Source organism: Buteo buteo, chromosome 13 (assembly GCF_964188355.1).
Source record: "Buteo buteo chromosome 13, bButBut1.hap1.1, whole genome shotgun sequence".
Taxonomy (NCBI): Eukaryota; Metazoa; Chordata; class Aves; order Accipitriformes; family Accipitridae; genus Buteo; species Buteo buteo.
This window is the reverse complement of record NC_134183.1, coordinates 19330525-19353746: the sequence shown is the minus strand read 5'-3', so window position 1 is coordinate 19353746 and position 23222 is coordinate 19330525. Positions and strand designations below refer to the sequence as shown.

The window sequence follows — 23222 nt, the reverse complement described above, 5'->3', positions numbered from 1 at the left end:
TTTTGTTTTGTTTTGTTTTTTAATGGACGTGTATACTGTTTTATAGCTGAAGAGGAACCTCAGGTCCACAGTACCTTTGCAAACATTTGTGGTGGAAGAGCAAAGTATGCATATACTGTTTTAATAATAAAGTTATTGTCAGCATGCTGTGTACACGATCTTGTTAGTATATCTGTCTGCATCCCTCTGAGACTTTATGTGGTGGGAAGGATAGTATATATTTTGTATTATGCATAGTATTAAAGCAATACACATGAAATACTTATCTCTGGAAAAAATGCCTTGAGATGTGTATACACAGAATTTTCCCATCCATCTTCTGAAAACTTGATGTACCCCTAAGTAATTAAAATGTTAAACTATAGAAACCCATAAAACAGGTTTGATTGTCTCTTGTGTTTTACTTCATTCCTATCTTGCAGAAGTATACTGACTATAGTCTGTCAAATGTGTAGGGCATGTTGCTTACCCACCGGTCACAGAGGCATATATTTTGAATTGTAATATGGGAGTGTGAATATGGCCATAGACAGAGGTGTTCCATTCCACACTGAAGCTCAGATTGAAAGGCTAGATCTGAAAACAGCATCTTTATTTAAAAGGTCTTGGAACATTAACTTCGTAGTAGTAGATTAAGTACCTTTTGGAGACACTTAGAGGACGTTTAGTAAAAATATTGTCATTTAAGAAAAGTTGGCCTTAGCATGAGACCTGTTTTTGATTCAACTTGATGTCAAATATATTGGTACTCTTATATCCTTAGCTAACTGAAATCTTGTGAAAGGAATAATTTTTTTAAAGCTTTTTTCCATAATTGATGGTGAGTTTTATAACTAAGTGTCTTTCCACCTTCCCCGATGGGCAAATGCTCCTTTGTGATGGTCTGTAATGGATTTATTTCCCCACAGCAGTTCTAATTGGACAGAATGATCGTTTCATGATGTTCCCAAGTAGCAGAAAACAACTTAGAAGTACAAGTGAATCTAATTAGATGGTTTAATAGCAACAAAATAAGAATATTTCTTAGCTTTGTATAATCAGAAATCATATGACGTAGTAACAGTGTTGCTTCTGTTGATATTGCTGTTTTCTTCAATATTTAGAATTAAGGTTGTAACTTGTAAATTAATTACAGAATAACTAGTCATCACAGAAGAAAATATTCTGATACCTGGAAAGTCAGTGTTAGTTGAACAGAAGGAAATATGGTTAGAGGATCCTACCAACTTTAACTCTCCTTGGTAGCTATGTACCCTCTCCTTGGTAGTTCTATACCAGTTGAAGAGTTGGGGGGGGGGGGGGGGGGCGTAATTGTTTAGCTTAGTCTAATATAGAGGATTGGGCCTAAAAGTGACACCCAAATATGATAGGCAGTTCTTCTTTTAAGCTTGTACACATGTTCAGTTTTGTTGCTTGTTAGTAGGAATAAATAGTGTAGGCTCAATTGGTGTATTCCTTGAATACTTGATTATAGTCCTTGAAATCTTGTCATGTGTTTAAAAAAAATAATCATTTTTCTTTCTTCTCTAGGTCACCTTTACAAAGAGGAAGTTTGGATTAATGAAGAAGGCATATGAGTTGAGTGTACTCTGTGACTGTGAAATAGCACTCATCATTTTTAACAGCTCTAACAAACTCTTTCAGTATGCCAGCACTGATATGGACAAAGTTCTACTTAAATACACAGAATACAACGAGCCCCATGAAAGCAGAACCAACTCAGATATCGTTGAGGTAACAATTTGAAAAGACACATCAGTTTTCTTATCTCCTTAATACTTCAAATATAGAGCAACATAGAGCATTTTAAGATATTTTAAACAAATGTATTTAATAACTTGAAAACTGTGTCATAAAGTGTACACTACTGCTTTTAGTCTGGTTTCTCTAAGGCAATAAGTCATCTTTACAGCTATGTTGTTTTCCCATCTGCCCTCCACCCCCTGCCAGTTTCTGGGAAACATGTTTGATTTCAACCACATTTGGCAATGGAAATAAAGGTGTGAAAGAGGGTTGATTTTCTGGGAGAGGGAGGGGGGAAGTGTTCAGGTTTTAAGGGAAAAAAATCAATTGGATGGAGCATAAGGTCCAAAGAGTGCCCTCAGCCTAACAGGCAATTATGGTTGGCCCCTTTTCTCTTCTGAGCTGGTAGTCATTTTATCAGTCAAACGTTGCACATGGTTCAGATCAACCACAGTCTATGCTGTCCCTTGTTCAGCCAAAAAAACAACAAAAAAAGTGAATCTGTGGAGCAAATGAACTTAATCAAATTTGTTGTCCGGTCAGTCTGTATGTCAGTTAAAACATAGCAGTAGAACAACTGCAGTTTCTGCAGTAGTAGAACAGCATGAATATATTTACTCAAAAGTATTGGTTTTGTCTACTTTTATTATGCTTGTGCTTTAAATAGAAACTCTTTCCAGTACATAATTTCTAAATTAGGTGCAGTAGAAATCAAGGATTTTCTTGGCAATTGGAGCCTTTATGTACTCTAACTGCATTTCAGATATGTCTCCAGTAGTCCTGTAAATAGACCAAAACAGGTGGCTGACTTAAGTGTTTCATTTAAATTCTGAAGTTGTCTTCTGAACAAATTCCTTGCTTTTTAGGAATGATTTAGGAATAGTGATTAGCCTTGTATGGCTGAAGAGTCTATTGCCAAGGGGATCACAGAGTACAGGGAGGATACTAGCTGATCTTGTAAATAAGTTTTCAAGCAAAAATCAGATTGACAAAACTGAGAAATAGACAAATGCCTTATATTTCTTTCTGAGAAGTTTCTCTGCTAATTTGTCAGCTGCCTTTTATGATCAGAAAGAAAATCTCCCCAACTTCTGTTTTCAACATTGAGTACTAATGAGTGTGATAACACAAGCTTTGAAGAGTTGGAGTATTATTTAGTCACTGGATTAGTATAAATAAGGGATAGCCACTGTAGAGGAAGGGAAAACCTAATTCTTTCAAGATGAACTTTTGATTTCAACAGACGTGAATTTGAGATAGGGATGCAACCAAGTCAGTTAGCCAGGCTGATTTTTGTTCTGCATCTGAGGCCTCTGTGTTCTGACTTGTGGTAATAGTGCTTCTTCATATCACGAGGTGTAAGAACTTCTTCCAAAATAACTTATACACAAGGTTGCCTGTTGTTTTTTTGGGGTTTTTTGTTGTTGGTTGTTTTTTACCAGTGTCAAGAGTTTGACCCTTGGCAGCTACATAAAAAAGTGCAGTCAGTACCCAAGTGCATATATGGTTTCTGTTCTGGGGCAACATGCAAGGACTTATCTGCAAATTCTTTCTAATTTTCCTCTGTAGGTTTACTGTATTATACTAGTGCAGGATTTGGGACTTTACTGTCATTTTTCTAACATAGTGTAATTTAGGAGTGCATCTCCTAGTCTCTTCGGATTAGCCCTGTGTGCTCTTTAGTCTGCTTGAAATGTTGTTGTTTTGCTGGTTTGGGGTTTTTTTGTTTGTTTGTTTTTAAAATTTTCTTTCTCGGGAAAAAGTTTTTTAGCCAGAGAGGGGAGCATGTACCTTTTTGCAGCAAAAATATGTTCTTTAAGTTTATGGCTGTGTTCTGGATGGGAAAGTTAAGTCAGTCGGATGAAGTATTCACAAGCTCAATATATGTAAGATACAGTGATGTATTCTCTCTGTTGGATTCCAGGAAAAAAAATAGTGTGTACAGTATTTCAGAGAGATACTCCACAGTTTCGTTTTTTGCAACTGATTGCATTTTAGATTTGCTCTGCCTGTATGGTAACTTTGTAGTCTATTAGCTATTGTTCTTTAGGCAATTAAGAGAACATTCCTGGTTGGGTTTGGATGGTTTGCTTCCCACTGTAAGTAAATAATGTCTTTAATTTAGAAAAACATGCCTTTTCAGTGGAAAATTATCTACTTTTTTGCTTTACAATAGAGCTGAATGGGTTCAATGGAGAGTATGATGTGATCTGGAGCAGATGCAATGGCAGGTACAGCATAGGTAGGGAGGAACGTGGGAGAAGAGATGAGATGGGGAAAGGGTAAGACTCCTGTATTTAAGCAGTAGCAAGTTGCCAGAAGCTCACTGCTTCATGTAATTTCACCATTGACAGATGCTTGTGGCATGATAGAGGTGAAGTTACAGCACCAGCATTTTGGAAATGTTCTGAAAGAACAACGTAAAATGGCTTCTCTTTATTAAGCCGATGTAGAAATACAATTTTAACAGATAAAAATTACCAAAAAAACCCCCTAAAAATGTCAAATATATGCTAAACCAATTTAGAGTAGTCCCATTTTATGGAGTTATAGCTGATGTATATATCTTAGTTAACATTTTAGTAATTCACTTGCCTCTTTGAATATAACAGATGGTATTTATTGTGATGTAGGCTCACCGTGAAACTAGTATTGACCCACTGTGTTCCTGATATGCATGACAGGAGGTTTTTTTGCAGTGCTAGAAGGAAAGCTAATTCTACACAGCTGAGAAGCTGTATAATGGAAGAAACAAATCTACTGCTACTTATTTTCAGTACTGGGTGGATGGCAATGTTGTAAATGATTAAGTGAAATTGATGAGACATCTTCCCCTTATAGTTGCTGCCTGTTCAGTTTTGGCATAGGAATTGCTTTTATATGCCCAAGGCTTGGTATCTTCTGTTGCTGCTGGAATGTTTGTGTGAAAACATAGTAGGAGGGAGAGCACTGGCATCTTAAATGAATACTAGAATTTTTTTTTATATGTGCCCTTATGTCTTTCACTGTACATGTTGTTGTAGATGTGAATGCTCTGTTGTTGTCCTGTACCTATTCAGTTTTAATTTTTTGTCCCTTTTATGTGTTTTTGTTGGTCCCATTTCTTCTTAAGTTCTGTAGCATTTCCTTGTTCCCCCCCCTTTTTTTCCCCATTCAATTTCTAAAGAGTCTGTCTATCAATAAATTGTTGTCGTCTTTACCTATTTCTTACCATGAGTTTTTGTTCTAATAATTTTTTTCTTTCGTAGCTACTTGGTAACTAGTAACTGATATGGGTATAAGGAATATGGTTTTTCAACTGTCTTGGCAGAGTCATAGACTTTTGAGTAGATGGAATTGGAAGTTACGGATTTTCATTTTAATGTAAGCTTAGTTTTCTATCAGTAGTATACTTGGGGATGGTCCATTCCCTGCCATTTGGTATTTTTAAGGGAGAAGATCTTGTGACAGATGGCCTGTAACCACTTTTAAAGGATACTGTGTGGCATTTTTGAGCTGGGATTCAATCGCTGTGATCTTTGACTTTTGTTCTGTTTTGAATCTGTTCTACAGCATTGGAAGAGAAGAGGTGAATAGGGAAAACAGAATTGTTTGAAACACTCAAAATGTTCAGAACATATGCAGGTCTGTGGAAAAAAAAACTTCCTTGCTTATCAGGATCAGGCAATATTGGTCTTATGGGTTTCTTAAATTAATTTCTGCATCCCTCTGAAATATGGAAGGTGAACACAGCTGATGTTGGTGAGGACAGTGAAACTTTTGCTTATGGTTGCTGATCTCCTGCATTTACTCAAGAGAGGGTGAGCATAATGTTTCCTTTAAGCCTCATGAAAGAAAAGAAATGTATGTTCTGTTGAAATTCCATAATAACATTTTCATACAATTTCAGAAATAGAAATTCTCATTCAAAAAAATTCTTTGTCTCTTGGTCTTGGAGAATATGGTCTTTTTCACATCAGATGAGAGGTTTTGTTCTGTTTTACAATAAGGTTTCATTTGTCTTATTTTTTCATAATTACTTGAGTGAAAGCTAGTGCTCTTGCATAGGTTAGATGGACTATATAGGGATATTGAAAAAAGTGAAATTTTCAGTGCGTGCTTTGAATTCTTGAAATATTAGGATCATATATTTAGTTTTACAAAGCCATAATGGCACAGTTGAAGATTGTTATGCTGAAGTACTCTCTATAATTTGAAGGACTTGCTGTAAGTATTACAGCATTTGATGCTCTAATGTTTATGGACTTTTCTTCTGTAACACATTATTCTTGGCAAGTAATTATTTTTCCTGAAGAAAGAAGTGGACTACTTCTGCAGAGTAAAATGGGAAGAATTTCAGGTTTTATCAGGATTTGGTATCCATATGGTCAACAAAATGTTTTAATGTATAAAAGACAATTTGAGACCTTGAACGTTCATCCTTTTTTGATCCAGAGGAAAAGACGGAAATGAGCAGGCACTCATACTCAATCTTCTTTAGTGTAGGGCGTGTTACGATTATTACAGATTATCTACAAGGTGACACTTCCATGGTGGGTCCTTCTGTCCCTCAAGAAGGCCTCAGAAAGCAGCAGTTGTTCAGTTGTTCCTTCTCTTCCAGCCTCACCTTTTCTGGGAGTCAAGGGTTGAAGACAGGCTCTTCTTGCCTGTTTAGCTCGACTTTCTCTTTTCCACATTTTGATGTTCCTTGAGCAATACAGCAAAGCAGGGTTTATTTCACCTACACTTGGCTGTGGGTGGGTTGTGCACGTTCTGTCATATCACCTCATCAAACTGAGGTGATTTGATTGTTAGGAGCCTGTCTAAAATGTGACCTACTTTGCTGGTTGGCATCTGTGCCCATGAGAATTTTGGATAGGTGTCAGATAATGAGCCTCTTCTGTGCTGTATACTTTAATGCAGTTTTCAGTATAGTATAATGTGCTGTGTAGGGCTTAGATTATACCCCAAATATTGACAGCTGTCCTTGAAATATGAAATAATCTGCAATAATAATCATAACTAAAAAGTATTAAAAAAACCTACCCTAAACTATATAATGTAATTACTGTAAACATACTCATTCTTGTGAAAAGACTGCTGTATTGGAATAATCATAATTGTTTCTTGGTGTAAGTTACAGGAAGTGATTTGGATTTTTGTATTAAATCTTTTAACATGGAAAATGCTGACTCTAATAGGAAGTAATGTTTGTGATGGCTTGGTGTGATAGTGGTCATGTCACAGTTTTGACACAAACAAGACAAAGTAGGTAAATGTATGTGCTGCAACTTAACAGTAGTGTAAATAAACCAGTTTAATCTTAGAGAAACTGTTTTCAGTGCATCATCTTGCATTAAAATATCAAACAGGCATTCTGCTTCTCTGCCTTTTCACAAAATTTTAATGAAGAGCTGTTATAGGAGCAATACATGTTCTTCAGTCATAGACATATATAGTGTAAGAGATGTGATTGTCAGATCATAGCTTTGAGTAAGCATGTAGAGCTCATCTGCACATGTAGAGCCTGCAGCGTAAAGCAGCAGATGCATCTCCACAGCCAGATGGAGCATATGCCAAGAGACAAGTGTAACAGTGTGGGGAGCATAAACAGAAAAGTTGGTGTTGAAACACTGTGTTTATAAACCAAAAGCTTTTTGGTTTTGTTTTTTTATCTAGTTTTCTCCACCTCACCAGCATTGCTGCTTTTCCAGGCTATGGATTACCAACATGTATTTTGAACTGTTATTGGTGTGCCACACAGTATAGTAGTTTGTTAACCACAGGATGTTATGGTATTTTGGTACCACTTGAATTGGTTCATAGCTTCTTTTTTTAAATCTAGGTGAACTTCATATGAAATTGAAGATCTGGGAATTGTGTCTCAATATACATGGATGCACACATACAAAATTAGATGAGAAAGATATTCAATTAATTGGTCCTATTTCCTTCCTTGGTGGATACCTGGTGTATCTAGATGCAATCTAGATATGCATTTGGCAAGCAATTTGGGCTTCCATATTTTGCTATTCAAAGCTGAAAAAGTAAGATGGTGGAAATTGGATCACATCCTTCAAAAATACATTTCTTTGAAATGTTTCATAAGAGAAGTTACATGGTAAGGTTTTAAACATATTTTTAAAAAGGAAGAGAATGCTCTACAACCACTTTCAGCTGAAAATGAAAATTGATGCTTAATGTAACTGACTAAAATCTCCAAATATACATGAAATACTAACACAGCTTTACAGAACTGAGATAGTGCTGAGAGGTGATACCATGAATGTTGATGATTAGACACACACTAGAGATTGTAGGGAGGTTGACAATGTTGATTAGATAATATTGTTTTGCATTCCTTCATATTTGATAGATGGCAAATTGCCAGAAGTGGGCTAGACTTGGTGGGGGTGGGGGATGGTATGTGGGGAGAAAGCAAAAAGCTTTGGGCTGATAGAAGATGATGTATGAGTACTATGAATAGTATTAACATGTGGTTTTGCTGTTTGGACTACTTGCTTTGGTCTCCAAATAGCATGGACCGCACTGTGGAAATAAGTGCTATAGATTCAAAAGAAGGAAGAAGCTTAAAAATGCTTTCAGTGACGTAAGGAAATGACTTTGTAATCTGCTCATGATGTTGAGAAAATGTAGGCATTATTGCACTTGATTTGCTAAATGATTATGTAAATGTAATTATACTGCATATAACATTTCAAATAATTTGAGATGGCACACAAATGCCTTTGAGACATTTTAAGGAGGTGATTGAGGAGGATTTATGTATGGTTAAGGACTAAAATCTCACTTTTTGGCTTAGCTTAAAAAGAGAGAAAATGCATAAAACCTGAAGTGGTCTGGAATATGATTCATCAAAAAGATACATAAAAATATATGTGTGTGTATCTATATATATATGTACAGTGGCTTGAATCTATTTTTTTCTAGAAGAAGTGTTTACTATAAACCTGGCTTGTAAACAGGTTATGCTTTGGGGTTTTATTTCCCACTCAGGGTTCAGGAAGAAACAGCTTCCTTGAAAAGCTTAAAATGTGGTCAATGTAGCAAATACTTATGTTGAGTATAGTGACAGAACACACCTGTGGATTTTGTGCTGAGCAGAACAGTTACCACTCCTAATGGTGTCTTTTTTTTTTTTTTTTTTTTTTGTGATTTGGGAGGTTAAGTTCAACACTTAATCCCCAAAGTTGTTTTATTTGAGCTGTTTACTGTTATCATTAGTTTTCCCATATCTGCATTTGGTAATACTGTTCTACTTTAAAATATTCTTTTAATTCTTTGGCTATGCTGAAATTGCTTTGGATGTACTGGTGACTAATGTTAAAATGACTTTTTTTTTTTTTAAATGGTAGGTTATTGGTGACTTTAAGAAAGTTTACAGTGATATAAAAAAGTTTTTTGTTCCTAGTTAATGTCATTTTGCATTCCTTCATTTGTGATACATAAAGAATTGCAAAAAATAGGATAAACTTAATTTGTTTTTTAAACAGCTTTGGCTTGCCTGCAAATAATCTAAAGCTACACTTTCCTTGTGTCCAAACCAGTGATAAAATTTAGTGGTTTAGGGTTAACAACACTAGATTTCTTCTACTTCTTAAAGTGCTGGTGTTTTAAATTTACTATGCTGTACTGGCATTCTGAATTTTGATTAATTCTGTCTTTAATCAATAATTAAAGCATATATATATATATATATACGAAGTTTGTCTAGAATGCATCTTAATATATAAGTTCCTGAAGTCTCCTGCTAATAATGGTTGTGTTTAGCTATTGTATTACCACTAGTAATTTTATGTAGTTCCAGTTCAGATTGCTCTCTGTTCTACAACAGTTGGATGACAGTTATACTAGTGAGATTATCTTGAAGCTGTGAAATGAAATTTGCTGTGGTGTTATCCTTATTTTTGTTAATAAACTAACAGAAAAAGCTAATCACTTAACTGGTGAATGACAACTTACTTGGCTGTACATCAGTAGAATCTCACATCAAATTAGATGGCTCTTCAGGAGGCTGTGCTGCTGTGAAGACCAGAATCTTAAATCTATGTCAAATACTAGTAGAGGGCCTTTGTGTGGTACCTGTCTACTGAAAACTCTGCAGAAGCAGCCCTGCAATAGGTGATGTTGGATGTATTTTAAGAACCAAGATAACTTTGTATTTCATGTAGAAGACACACCAAGAGTTTGAGTTGGTCATAATAGCGTGTTTTCATCTTTGAGAATTTTTCCCCCCCATTTATGTTAATCTCTCTTTAAAGAGGAATGAATGATATCACAGGTCCAAATATCATTAGTAAAAAGGAAATAGCTAAATCTTTCCTGTCCTCATTACAACCTATCAGTGTTTTGACCTGGCTGTTTTAATGAAGTGGTTAATTGTCCTGTGAACTAGATGCTTGGCCAGCATTTTAAATTCTGTTTGTAGACCAGAGATCATTTCTTCCTCTCTTTCTTTTCCACTGCCTTCTTACAGTTACCTGATGATAACTAATATACTAAACTTTCTCCCTTCTTCTCCTTCCTGCCTCCATCAAATGCTGTTAACTTTTTTCCTGAATTTGACATGAAACCCAAAATAAGAATAAATAGATGAAGCTTAATAGATATAGAAAATGAATTGTTAAAAGTCATAGTCTGGAAGAAGCAAGTTCTGAGCAGAGCTGGAGTAGTACTTGTTGGGGTGTTTAGATAGCAATCTTTCTGAGCACAGATAACAGTTTTCCTTAAAACAATTTAAAGTATGGCTTGATTCAGTTCCCATGACTACCTATGTGTGTAGCTACAAGATACTTATAATCAGTAAAGTTCACAGAGATGTGCTTTAGTTCTTAGAACAGTTCTGATTGACAGACATGACTATGGGCATGACTGTTCAGTGTCCTGACCTGCCAGTCAGAGGTATAAGCCTGTCATTGTAATACTAAAGTGTAGGCTACATCTAAACAGAAAGTAGTACTATTTAAAGGTTCTTCCCTTAGTTTCTAGTGGTAACATGAGTTGTTAATATTTCAGTTTGGATGATGCAAGCATTTTCTAAGTGTCTCATTGAACTCCAGACATATTAACCATTAAAGACAGCAGTAGCTAACAATGCTAATGAATATAATGAATATTTTGGATTCTAATTACGTAAGGTTATTTACTACTTCTTAGTTTGTGTGGGGTTTTTTGGGTTTTTTTTGGTGCTTTCCTTGGCAGTGTGCAGTATTTAGCTGTAACTGGAATAAATAAAAATATTCAACAGCCCAAAGCCCTAAGAGCAAAACTTGTTTTCAGTGTACCCATGTAACTTACTAGGATGAGGTTTGACTAAAGAAAACTTTTGCTTTTGCTCATTTTACTGTAGAAAACATAGGCTGTTGTGCTTTTGAATGAGGCCTTACGATGTAAAACTGGCCATTAGGTGGAATCTGTGTTGGTTTTTTGTCTTATGGCTATTGTAAGTATTTCTCATGTGTTTCCAGTGAAAACTACCCTTGACTTCGGTTTATATTGCGAATTAGCAGATAGTAGTAGCATATTTACTCTATCCTTCCTCACAAATCTTTATTAAAATATAAACTTCGAACTGTAGAAGCTAAAATGTGTCAAATGTTCTAGACGTTTTAAAAGATGCACTTTCAAGTGGAGTAATGAAGAGTATTTTGAGAGAGTCTTTAGGGATACATACTGCATTTGGGATACTTTGGTCCATGAGGGTTTGTTGGAGTGATTCCTACATCCTATACCTCTTACTTGCCATCCTCTTTTTAGAAGCAAGGGGCGATTAAGGCTCTATGTTTGTATATTTGTTTGTAGTACAGACTTGGATAATGGATTCTAAAGATTCAAAACTTAATGGAAGCAGCTATTTTTTTTAATATTGCACATGGCTTCTATTCTTGGTGAATAACACATACCTCTCATTTTCTTTGGAGACTGTTTTTAGTATTTATTTAAATAGGTGCTGCCGGTTAGCTACATAAACCCAGTGATTCTCTTCTGTTATGAAGTTCTGTATTTATTTCCCAGCTGTGCAAGTGATGTTTTTCCAACTGATTCTGCAGTGTGTTTGGAGAATGTTTTTATTTTTGAAATTTATAGGGCAGACACACAAAGTCCAGTTCTGACACCCACTGCTTGGGAAACACATATCAAAGATCTGCTGCTGGATTTAGCTGTTCTGGAGATGTTGTGTTAAGTAGCATTGAAAATCGATTCCAAGAAAATCTGCAACAGCTCACTGCTTGTTAATGCTGGAGTTCATGCAGGCAGTCGCACAAAGACATAATTATTTACTTGTATTAACAAGTTCTTCAAGCAGTGCTGGTCTTTATTCTGCAGCCCTTGTGTTGCTGCAGAATTTGGTGCTTTCAAAATTCTGTATTGACAGTTAGAAGAGTATATTTTTACTTTGCAATTTCAAAGTGAGGACCATGGCATCTGTTAATCAAGAGTAAGTGACTTTACACAAGCTGTGCATGGGAAGAACAGACCCCAGAACAATGCATCTCCTGGAACTACAGTGAGATAAATAACTGTTCTTTCTGATGATGCTCTTGATTTCAGTGGAGAGTTAATGTAAAGCCCAGCTTTTGATTTCCAAGCTCATGGGTTTGGTAGTGTCTTCAGCTGTCCACCCTGCCAATCTGCCAGTGATTAATCACCTTGCAGAAGGGACAGCAGAAGTGCTAGCTTCTTGATCATTACTGTTCATCAACCAGTGTTCTTGCATAAACTGTCAAAAAGGAGGGAGAGTGTCATCTATAGGATGCTTTGCTCCTACTTGCCTGTTGGACCTCAGCATGTTTACATGCTGTGTTTCTGTTGAGAAGTTTCTAGTAATTTGCTTTTGAATAATCTTAATGTTTGGGCCTTAAACTGATGGTGCTTCTGCAGAAGAGGGCTGGGGGAGTCTCTAGCCTTCAAGAAGAAATGTCCTAGATCTTCATACTGTCATAAAACCTCCCAGTCATGTGGGTGTAGTGAGATACTTCTGATCATATGATGAAGATTGTGGTTTGTTCATTGCCAGTGTTTTACTCCAAGTAGTGTGGCCTATCTAGGCTGTAACATTCTCAATGCTCATCTGAACAAGGGACTTCGTGTTGATCTTTTCACCTGGTATGTTTTGTATAGTAACTGGTTTTGTCACCTGAATAAAGAAGGTATTTATGGTGGTAGTTCTTGTGGTACACATCTATGAATCTTCTAACAGCCCTTATTGTATCATATCTTTCGTATTCTTCATCATACTTATAAATCAATACACATACAGTGTTAATGTCTTTTTGTCACTTACCAGTGATAGTTTTTACATCCTGTTAATGTCCTATTAGTGACATAAAATTTCATGTGGGAGCTTACATGTCTGCAATTTATAGGATAGACTATGGAATGCTACTTAAGTTAGTTAAATTGGCAGTAGTGTGAATTTTAACATTTAAATGATGTTTTACTGTAATTATTTTTCAGTTACTTTCAATAGCAAGTGAACAATATATTTTTAATTGAAAATTCCCAAATTATTTGGGAATATTTTGAACATTTTTTTAGATCAAAGGTCTTCTAACTGTAACAAAGTAGTGCCATTAAAAGCCCTGCTCTTTTTTGCATTAACTTAAAATTCAGTACTTGCCGAGTAAAGTGACTTGTTAAAAAGAAAAAAAAAATCAAGCATGCCAGAGCCAGTCTTTATCCAACATTGACATGAATTACACATGTTAAACTGTACTCGTATTTTACTGTCCCTGATTCCTGTACAGTCTTTTCTCTCTGCCTCTCTAGGTCCCACCTTTGATTTCCCCACATCTTTGATTTCCCACCCCCTTTTCGGGTTAGGTGAGAACAGTCTTCAAAGAGGTGTTTTGGCTTTTGAATAACTCACTCTAAGTGCAGGTTATGCAAGGAAAACATATTAAGTGTATTTCTTTGACACATAACTGAGAAGTTCAGTATTCAAAACATGAGTCGTGACATGCTTATTACAGCGGTGTGTCTTGAAGTCCTACATTCTAATTATTTTAATTCAGTAAAAATAGAGACGTATCTGCTTGAACCCTACTTCTTTATTTCTAGAGAGGCTTGCTGCTTCCTGCTGTACATACTTCTCTCAGTGTTTTCAAGTACCAGCTTTCAGTTGCCTTATTCAACTTCCTTTTGTGGTTGTTAAGTATTCTGCAGTAGTGTTATGAACTGGGATAATGCTTGTATGCTGTGCATGCACATGCCATACCTGTTCAGAGTGCACACATGTGCCCACACATACTTCTAGCTATTTGTCTATAGAGTTGGACACCTTTTTGGGTGAAATAAAATGGCAGTTCCATACCAATATTAAAGATAATTGAAGCTTGTTCTGGTAGACATTAGTGTAGTAGTTCCCACAATCTTACACGTGAATGGTATTTTAACAATTGTATAAATCCTTAGAATCTGCTCAACATGTTCTTTGGGAATAGTTGATATTTGTGTTGTAATTACTGTTTTGATAATACTAAGTTATCTTGAGTACCAAGACTTTGAAATAGTTTCTGTTATCCTTTCTAATTTTCAAGCTGTAAGGAGAAATTCAGGACAAGAAATGTTTGAAATAGCAGTACTGTATAGGCAGGTAGACCAAAAGAAACCCATTCTTTTTATATCATTGAATTGTAATCAGACTTCAGAAAATTTTTCTTGACAAACTATGAGTAGGAGATAATATTTTTACTAAAGAACTTCTAAAAGATTATGAAGGATATTATGCAGATGGGTTGCTACACTTGGAAACTTTTCATGTTCCATATGGCTTATCTGCAATATATACTTGCTGAAGGGAGGCATTCAGTCGGCTACTGCTGTTGCTGATTTATATTTTAACCATTGCAAGTGTGTGAAGAGGTAGGATGTGTATGTACATATACATGTTGTCACTTGAGTAAGGATTGAAAAAAGCATTTATGTACCATACAATATCTCTTTGAACATTCTGACATAAAACTGTGTTTTGCTTTTTTTTACCATTAATTTTGTTTGTTGAAAACGGCATTCCCTGAAAGGACTGTAAAATATGCTTACTTTATATGCTAAGGAATAGTTTCTGCTTCCTGAAGATAAACATCGAGCTACTTTGTCTTTTGTTTTTAATAAAAAGATTGAATAAGATTGACTTAGACTGGCAATTTAGTACTCTTTAATGGAAGAATCTAGTTGATGGTACTTTCTGTAAAACAGGTGAAATGAAAACCTGCCCAGCGATATAAAATTTCATAATCTAGTAAGTGGTATAGAAAGTGAAACAAAGACAAATGCATCAAATATCAGACTTTGAGAGCTTGGCTTAGCTTTCACTGTGGAAATAGTATTATCAGTGCTAATGGATTACTAATCATTTTAAGTCTCAAGAAGTTTGTTTAAGAGTGAGCAGTCCAGTTTATGTGTAGGTCAGCAACTGCATTATAAAGTCCACAGTTTATAGATGGTGTTTCTCTAAAATCACATATACAAGCAGCTTCCCTTTCTATACCTTCTAGTCCAGTGCATTGTGTAATATTCTAGGGGTGAAAAGAATGGATTTTATAGCCCATAAAATAGTTACTCTTTAGTAATTGCTTGTGGTTTATCTATATAAAATAATGTTTCACAGCAAAGATGCTTCAAGCTAGAATTTAAGCCTCATACCATATCATGTCTAAAAACCTTTTGTATGTGTTATTTTATATAAAGGAGAGTTTGAATCCTGAGTGCCATCTTTATCATATCTTGGAGGAATTTGACAGCTAGCTTTCATGTTTGGCAAGCGAGGGATACATGTTAAAATTTGCCAGATATTGGAAGTGCTCCAACATTTGAAACAAGACCGTATCTTTTCTTAGAGTGGTATATAACAGGGACACTGATAAAATTTCAAATCATGAACATTTTTCATCTGTAAATGAACATAGCAGAGCATTGCTTAAAGGGCTCTTCCCTGTGTTTTATGGCCTAGTGCTAGGCAGGCTTGTAACTTTCTTGTTTGTAAAACCCTGGAGTAAGTAATTAATGCTAAACCTCCTTTTTTTTTTCCTAACATATTACAATATTTGGCCAAGAAATATAATCATTGTAGCAAACTTTAATGAAGTACTTTACTCAGGATTTTTGATGTCTAGATATTTTTGCATAATATCAATTATTTAATTTTGAAATACCACTAGTGATTGAGCACAAGTATGGAAAATATTATTTCAGTAAGCTAAAAGTAGAGTAAGTAAATTTTTCAGATTTTATTTAGTATACATAATTTTTGTTGGGGAGCCTACCAGAAAGATTGGTGAGGCCTTGTTCTTTAAGAAGTTAAGCTCTCCAAGTTGCTTAGCTCATGGAAATGTCTGTCATAATCTAATTTGATCTCCTGTGCATTTCACTGAAGTTTTGAAAGCTGGGCAGCACTCCGCTTTACTGTGCTGTTTTGGGATGTATGTATTTGTGGCTATAATTAGAATTTGAAATTCTAACTGATAGCATAGCAAAATGTAATAGAAAATGTGTCAGGGATACTGAAAGCAATAGTATTAGGGCTAAACTTAAGTAGCCCCCTAACTCAAAGGAAAACAGCTTCATAATGAAATTTGCAGAGGCTTCAGTGGTTCAAGCTGAGAATATTAATAGAGCCTGAGGAAAATTTGCAAAATTTGTAAATATTATGTAAAATAATCCAGTACATCTAACTATGAAGAAAGAAATTGAAGCCTACAGAAATAATTTGATGAGCTTCAAACACAAAACGTGGTTACTGAGTTGAATTATATGTTTTTTTCTCTGGCTGTTCACTTTTGATGTGTACACTGCACTTAAGATTCACTCGTGCTTGTATTTCAGGCAGTGGTAAAATTCATATACCCAGCACTGGAGGGTCAAGCTCTGACTTTGCAGAACCATGTTGTTATTGTAGAGAAAAGAAACAGAAATTATGACACTTCTGAAGCCAAACTGACCTGCAGGAATTTTGAAAACTATAAATAACTTTCAGTGACTAAGAATATTCCTGGGATACTTGAACATGTTTTATACATAATAGGGGAGAAATGACTTTATGTAAAGGATGATACACTGTAGTATTGTTCAGGGTGATGAAAGTGAAATATTTTGTGTTATAAAGGAAGAAAAATCTAGCCTGGTTTTAGGCTCAACTTCTTGGCAGTAGTATGTAACAGGAAGCAAATAATAAAGCAATTGTCATGCTTTCAACATGACTTTTTGCTATATGTGAAGTCTGTAGTTATACTTGTAGTTCTTGCCAGCTGAAGTCTCTCTCTGCTGTGGGAAGGGAGCTGAACTGCATTAAAGGAATATGTCCTGTTTTCTCACTGATGTTTCACACAAAAAGAATGAAAACTGGGTGGGAGTGTGGTGCTGTGACTACCGTGTTTGTCCTTCGTTTTGTGAATATCTCAGAAAAAAGGTGCAGCTTTTTAAGTAGGATGTGATTATCAGTGGTGGCTGAGGCAATGGTTTGCTGCTGCCAGAAAGGACAGGCCATTCCTTCTGCCTACTTTGTATCTGTGGTGCTCAGCCCCATACATTGGAAAACCACTTTATTCCTGCTACAACTGAAAACAAACCCAGCAAAAGTAAATTAAATAAGGAATGGCCAAGGAGAATTTTCTGTCATTTTAGCGAAGAAAAAATGACTTACTGCAGGCTTGAGCAAACATCAGAGTTGGCTTAAGGGTGGTCTCTAGGATCCTGTACTTCTTGTGGCAGGAAGTTGTTACTGTCAGTCAGCTTGTGAAAGGACTCCCGTAGAGAATTCAGCAGTTCCCTTTAAGCATGGGGAAGTAACTTTAAAGCATGGATCTCTAATCATCTGCAGAGATGGAATGTGGGACTGATCCTGAATGCTACGGTATGGCTAAATAGCTCTCAGTTATCCTTGGATCTCTGTTTTAGGAATTACTTTTCTTTGTTTCTGAACATTGTTAGGAAAGGCCCTATTGCAACCTGGGCTAATGGTACTGGCTTTCGCATTTTATCAGTGAGATTGCAACTTCACAATCTTTTGCCTCAGTGATCTTACCGTTATTCCCGTCACGGATAACAAAGTGATGCTCAGTCCCGTCCTTCCTGCGCAGACCTGTGTAAGCACTTGGTGACTGCATTTGTGGGTGAGGAGCCTTTGGAATCTGGTGCAAGTGGCAGCAGCATACTCTCCCTCTCCACTATTGCATGGCAGCTCTCTAGAGCATCAGGAAACTGTTTAGTTGGTTATCCTTTCGATAACCATGGTGTACATGCTTACTGGAGCAGCAGTAATATTTGGCAGTACTAGTGGAGCCTTTCTGTTACTTCAGGCCCGAGGAGTACTTACACTTTTTAAAATTGCAGTTTTTTAAAAAGTAATTATTCCAAATTTGTGCTGCTTCACAGCTTTTCTGTACTCTGACTGTGACAGCAGAAACAGAACTAGCCACAGGTTTTAAGCAAATGTTTGCCCTTTCCAAGGGATATTACTTTTCATTTCAATCTTAGTTAAATTTTGGAAATGTTTTTCCTCATGATTTGGGATGAAGCACCAACAGAAATCCTGTTTGGCCAGCTCCAGTGGTAAGTGCAAAAATAGACCTGTTAACATGATACATACAAGCATTGATAGCAACAACCATTTCCTTTTTGTGTAATATTACAGCAAACCCAAGACTGAAAATGTTTTGAATGAACTGACACTTTTTAGCACTTCGTAACACTTTTTACATATGAGGTCATTTTACTTTTTTGCTTTAAGGCAGAAAAATAATATTTCCTGGGGTGACAATGAGCATAATCAAGTTTTCTACAGTTTTACCAGAGCTGGTAAGGAGCCTAGATCACTAATACCAGTAGTCTTGGCTTTTTAACCACACTCACTGAATAAGAGCACAAAACATGCCGATTGTGCTTTTTTAGCCGTTAGCAGCATGTCCTTTCAGAGTCGGATATAAAAAACAGGATCCTTCATGGGGAGGAGTACAGTTGGGGATTGTCACTTAACTTCATCTCTGGTAGCAGTAATCTCTGTTTGTGCAGAATTTCTGGTTTCCAGAGCTGCTGATGACCAGTATATTGAGCCAGTGTAAGTTCGTGTGAGAGAAGCTGTGTGCAGCTGGGTTGGGACAAGCCTTGGAGAAGGTTGTGACTTGATTTCATGCTGTGGAGACTCAGCAGGCTTAAAGCTCCTGCATTTCATTTTTCTCTGTTGGATTTTGTAAAAGGAAGCTTATGCTAAGATAATTACGCTGTGATGGTTGAATATCATCTTTTCTTCCTCATGGATTGTACAATAAATTTTTGTATTTTCGTACTTTTTGATATCTATATTATCAGTTTCAGTAAAATTTATGTTGAATTGTAGAGAGAAGCTAATTATTTTTTTGTTGTTTTGCAAAAAGCCCTTCTTCTGTTCCTTAGATGCTTCTTGCCAAGGCTAGTCCAGCCATTCTTATACAAAGTTTTCTAAGCTCTGCCATTCAAAAAAAAAAGAGTCCACATTAATAGTTACAATACTCACATATTTCAGTTTTACACAGTGGAACAAAAGCAGTTTAAAACTTCTGGGTCATTCTGCAGTATGAAGATGACCAACGGCTGTCTGGAACACTTCTGTAGCAACTCTGTATGTCACACAACTATATTGTTGTGTTTGCTTCATTTTTTTTAAAAGAAGATTTCGTACCTGCCCTAGTCCCTCATAAATACTGTGCATTATTTTCTGACAAAAATCCGTATTTTTCTCTCATCAGTTAGTTATTTCAGTCTAATATCAAAGCTGCACAATCTTGGTTACTGAAGGCATAATATAGTGCACTGGCAAACATGTTGGAACAATTTCCAGTAATTTTGGCTAAGTCTAGAGGAAGTGGAAAGTAATACAGATTAACTCAAAAGGCTACACATTCCCTTAAATGAGCTGGAAAACAGGACTTAACACCAGAAGGTAATTGCAGTGAGCATCCAATAGCAAAACTTGAAATTTAATGTTCTTTTTCACTCTTGTTGTAACTAAATTTATGTTCTTTCTTTATTAGCCTCAACTGCAAAAACTCTGATTTTATTCTAAACAAGCTTGTGTGCCACAGCAGAGAAATAAAACTCTCTTCATGTTACACAAATATTATTTGGTCTCTCTAACTGGCATTTTTTTCCTCCACACCTCCCCCCATCTTCAGGGTTAATAAAATTTCAGCCTCCATGATAATATCTTGGAAGTAGCTCAGGGGGCGAGTTATTTACGTTAATGGGAGAAATAACAAGATTTAGCTGTAGAGAATCTTGAGGGTGGAGTCAGCACTTGTTTATGGAGTTTGGCTTTCCTGAGTCCCCACAGAGCGATTCCCAGTAGTCATGGCCTTTCTTGTTTTCTTTTGAGCAAGGGCCTGTTATCATGTCTCACTCCGTAGCCTGTGAGAAAGCTGAGGCTGGGCTGTCTCGCATAGGCTTCGCCTGGCTGTGTGAACAGATTACAGCATTCCGCTTGTTAGTACGAGCCACGGACCAGAAATGTTCTACTGTTATGTTACTGGGCAATGATAAAGTTGGCAGTCTTTTTATGGTTAGGTCCTCAAAGTGGCAGTTCGTGTTTTAGTGATAAGGAGACAGAGCTTTGGATATCAGACCCAGATGACTTATCTGTAACAGTGAACCGTGGCTTAAATCCTTCCACAATGACAGGAACCCCATCTGGAGTGAAGGTTTCCAGAATCTTAAACAGGAGATACTGAGGCATTTTCCTTCCTCATGAGTCAAAGCAGAGTTAACCCCATTGTTATCAAAAATAAATAAAAAAACCAGTCACCAAGAGGAAGGATGCATTTTTATATTTAACTAAATCTCTTCCTTTATATTAGAACTTTGAGTATAATTTTCAGATAGATCTGGGAGGATGAATTGGCAGTGTTATGCTTAAAAGCTTTCACTTGATTGTTTTAGAATATTGAAAGGAGCACTAATGAAACTCCCATGCTGCAATACTTAGAATTGTTGTAACGTGTTTATCAAAGGAGGTGAACTAGACAGTATGTGTATTTCTTGCAAGATCTTTCTTCATAGTATCTAACACAGCTTCTAATCATGTCTTGGGCACTGCATATGCATGTTGACGCTGAGCACCACGTAAAGACATATTTGGATTCTATTTACAGAATTCTGTGGGTTGCAGGGGTTAAGTGTAATCCAGATTATACTGTGTTAACATTTTCCCTGCTGATATCAAAGTGTAGAAGACTGGCAGGCTGACTTGTTAGAAAGGGTGGGGAGAGGGATAACAGGCTCCGACCTTGAGAGGCCAAACAGCCGGCCCTTGTATGGCCAAGTCCATATACGTGTCCAGCTGATTGGTTAGAGGAGCAGGATCAGTGCCGTGACAGGTGTTGGAGGAAGCTACACCTGTTTTCCCCATATGCTGATTTAGTGATTACATTTTTGTGGGAGTTCCAGATACTGTGTGGGATACACGGAGCAAGCCAAGAAACTTGAGAAGGAATTATAGCTTATGGTGACCTGTGATATTAAAGAATTTCAAATGGCGTAATTGAATTTTCAAGTACTGCTTTAAAACTGAAGTAGAAATAGGCAGTATTTTGCATATATATGAATAGCAAGAAAGTCTTTTGTACTTTTTATTGTACTAAGAATTAGTAGATAGCACTCCAAGAAAAATACAGATGAATACTATAGTCTAAAACAGTTTGTTTTTTAAATGAGAAATTCAGTGTGTTATGGAAACATAGCTTCTATGGGAGAACAAATGGAATTTCTTTATGGTGCTGAGAACATCAGCTTGCAGATTTCAAATCTTTAGGGTTTTTAGTGTGCAATTCATAGAATATAGATAATTTCTCACAAAAAGAAAACATAAAACCCTGCTAATGTGTAAATGTTTAAAAATTTATATTGCTTTCCTTTTTAATCTTTTTTAAAAATATTTAAGATTTTTCAATAGGTAATATTTTAAATCTTGTTTCATTATAAATGAGAACTTGCAAAGAAAGATTTCTGATTGTGTAATAGGGTGAAAAAGAAAAACAACAAGGAATACAAATATCTCTTAAAATTTGATCACGAGACCTGTAGTTTCACATCCTTTCTTTCAGTAGCTTATTTGTAATGCCTAGGTTGTAGGCAAGTTTGGTTTTTTTTCCAGGCAATGTTGCTTTGAGTTCTCCATCAGAAAACAGGAAGTAGCTCAATGAAGCAGTTGCATCAAGTTAGCCTAAAGGAGTCTGAAAAACTTATATTTAGCAAACTAAGTCATTTTAGAGAGGGATTATGTAATTTCTTTTTATACTTCTTTTTGCAGTTCTTGTTATCATGCAGGATGACAGAAGTGTACGGGAAAATCCTGCCTTTATAAACTACTGAGACCAAGTGTTACATTTATTAATGTACTGCAGTTGTTGAATTTGACCGAAAATTTTGGCCACTGTGTTTCTCAGAGTTTAACTGTATGGTCTTTAAAAAGTGAATATTAAAATTTGGATGCTAAAATCAAATTATTAAAGATGCAGTAAAGTGGCTTTTAATTACCAGTGATGTCATTAACACCTTTGCTATAGGCTTGAATGTTCCTTGTATGTCAGGCAACTTTACTCCATCAGCCAGTATCTAAAAACGGTTTTGCATGGAACGCTGGAGAGATGAAGTGGTTGTAGGTTGAAGTTACCCATGAGATGGCACCTGGGAGAGTCTGTGCCTCTGAATGAACCTTTTTTCTTTGTGTGCTATGCCACTATTTTGAAAGACTAAGCCTCTCTGTTGAACAGTGAGTTTTGTCTGTGAAAGTTTCATTCATGTAGTTTCAGTGGCTCTGAATGATTCAGTAGTATACAAAATTTCTTGGCAAGTTAGTATGATTTGTATGTGAATTTTCCAATTGTATTTCAGACCTTAAGAAAGAAAGGCCTTAATGGTTGTGAGAGCCCTGATGCTGACGATTACTTTGAGCACAGTCCACTATCGGAGGACAGATTCAGCAAACTAAATGAAGATAGTGATTTTATTTTCAAGCGAGGCCCTGTAAGTACTTTTATTTTATCTCTACTTTTTATTTGTTGATCCTTTTTATTAACTTCATTATTTAGGCTCTGAACAAGAAGGAACACAGAGGGTGCGACAGCCCGGACCCTGACACTTCATATGTGCTCACGCCACATACAGAAGAAAAATATAAAAAAATTAATGAAGAGTTTGATAATATGATGCGGAATCATAAAATCGCAGTGAGTACTAAAGTATGGTTTGTGCTTCTATTACATGCATGAGAATTTTCATGGTGTTTGCTTACCACTGAAAACTACTGTAAAGACAAGAGGATGTAATGGTTTGAGAAGGGTATACATATTTGAGGAAAAATGAGGTGCTGATACTTGATCTTCATAAAATACATTTTATCTTAAAGAATAAGAAGTTTTATCTCTAGCTTCTCTTTTGCACTCATAGTTTTTCATACCTTGTGAACCTGAGGTAACGTTTCTAAATTTCAGGAGCCTAGCTGCATTGCCTAA

The 23222-nt window shown here is 36.1% G+C and overlaps 1 protein-coding gene across 11 annotated transcripts in view; it reads left to right on the top strand.

Moving 5' to 3' along the window:
• MEF2A (myocyte enhancer factor 2A) overlaps nt 1–23222 on the top strand; it is a 113019-nt gene that overhangs the window by 60393 nt on the left and 29404 nt on the right. For 7 of the 11 annotated variants that reach the window (XM_075044996.1, XM_075044997.1, XM_075044995.1 and 4 more), the window contains 3 exons: nt 1531–1734; nt 22603–22734; nt 22800–22937. In XM_075044996.1, coding sequence (XP_074901097.1) covers nt 1531–1734; nt 22603–22734; nt 22800–22937 — 474 coding nt within the window. The remainder of the gene's footprint in view (nt 1–1530; nt 1735–22602; nt 22735–22799; nt 22938–23222) is intronic. The other 4 variants (XM_075045002.1, XM_075045004.1, XM_075045001.1 and 1 more) reach the window with 2 other exon arrangements.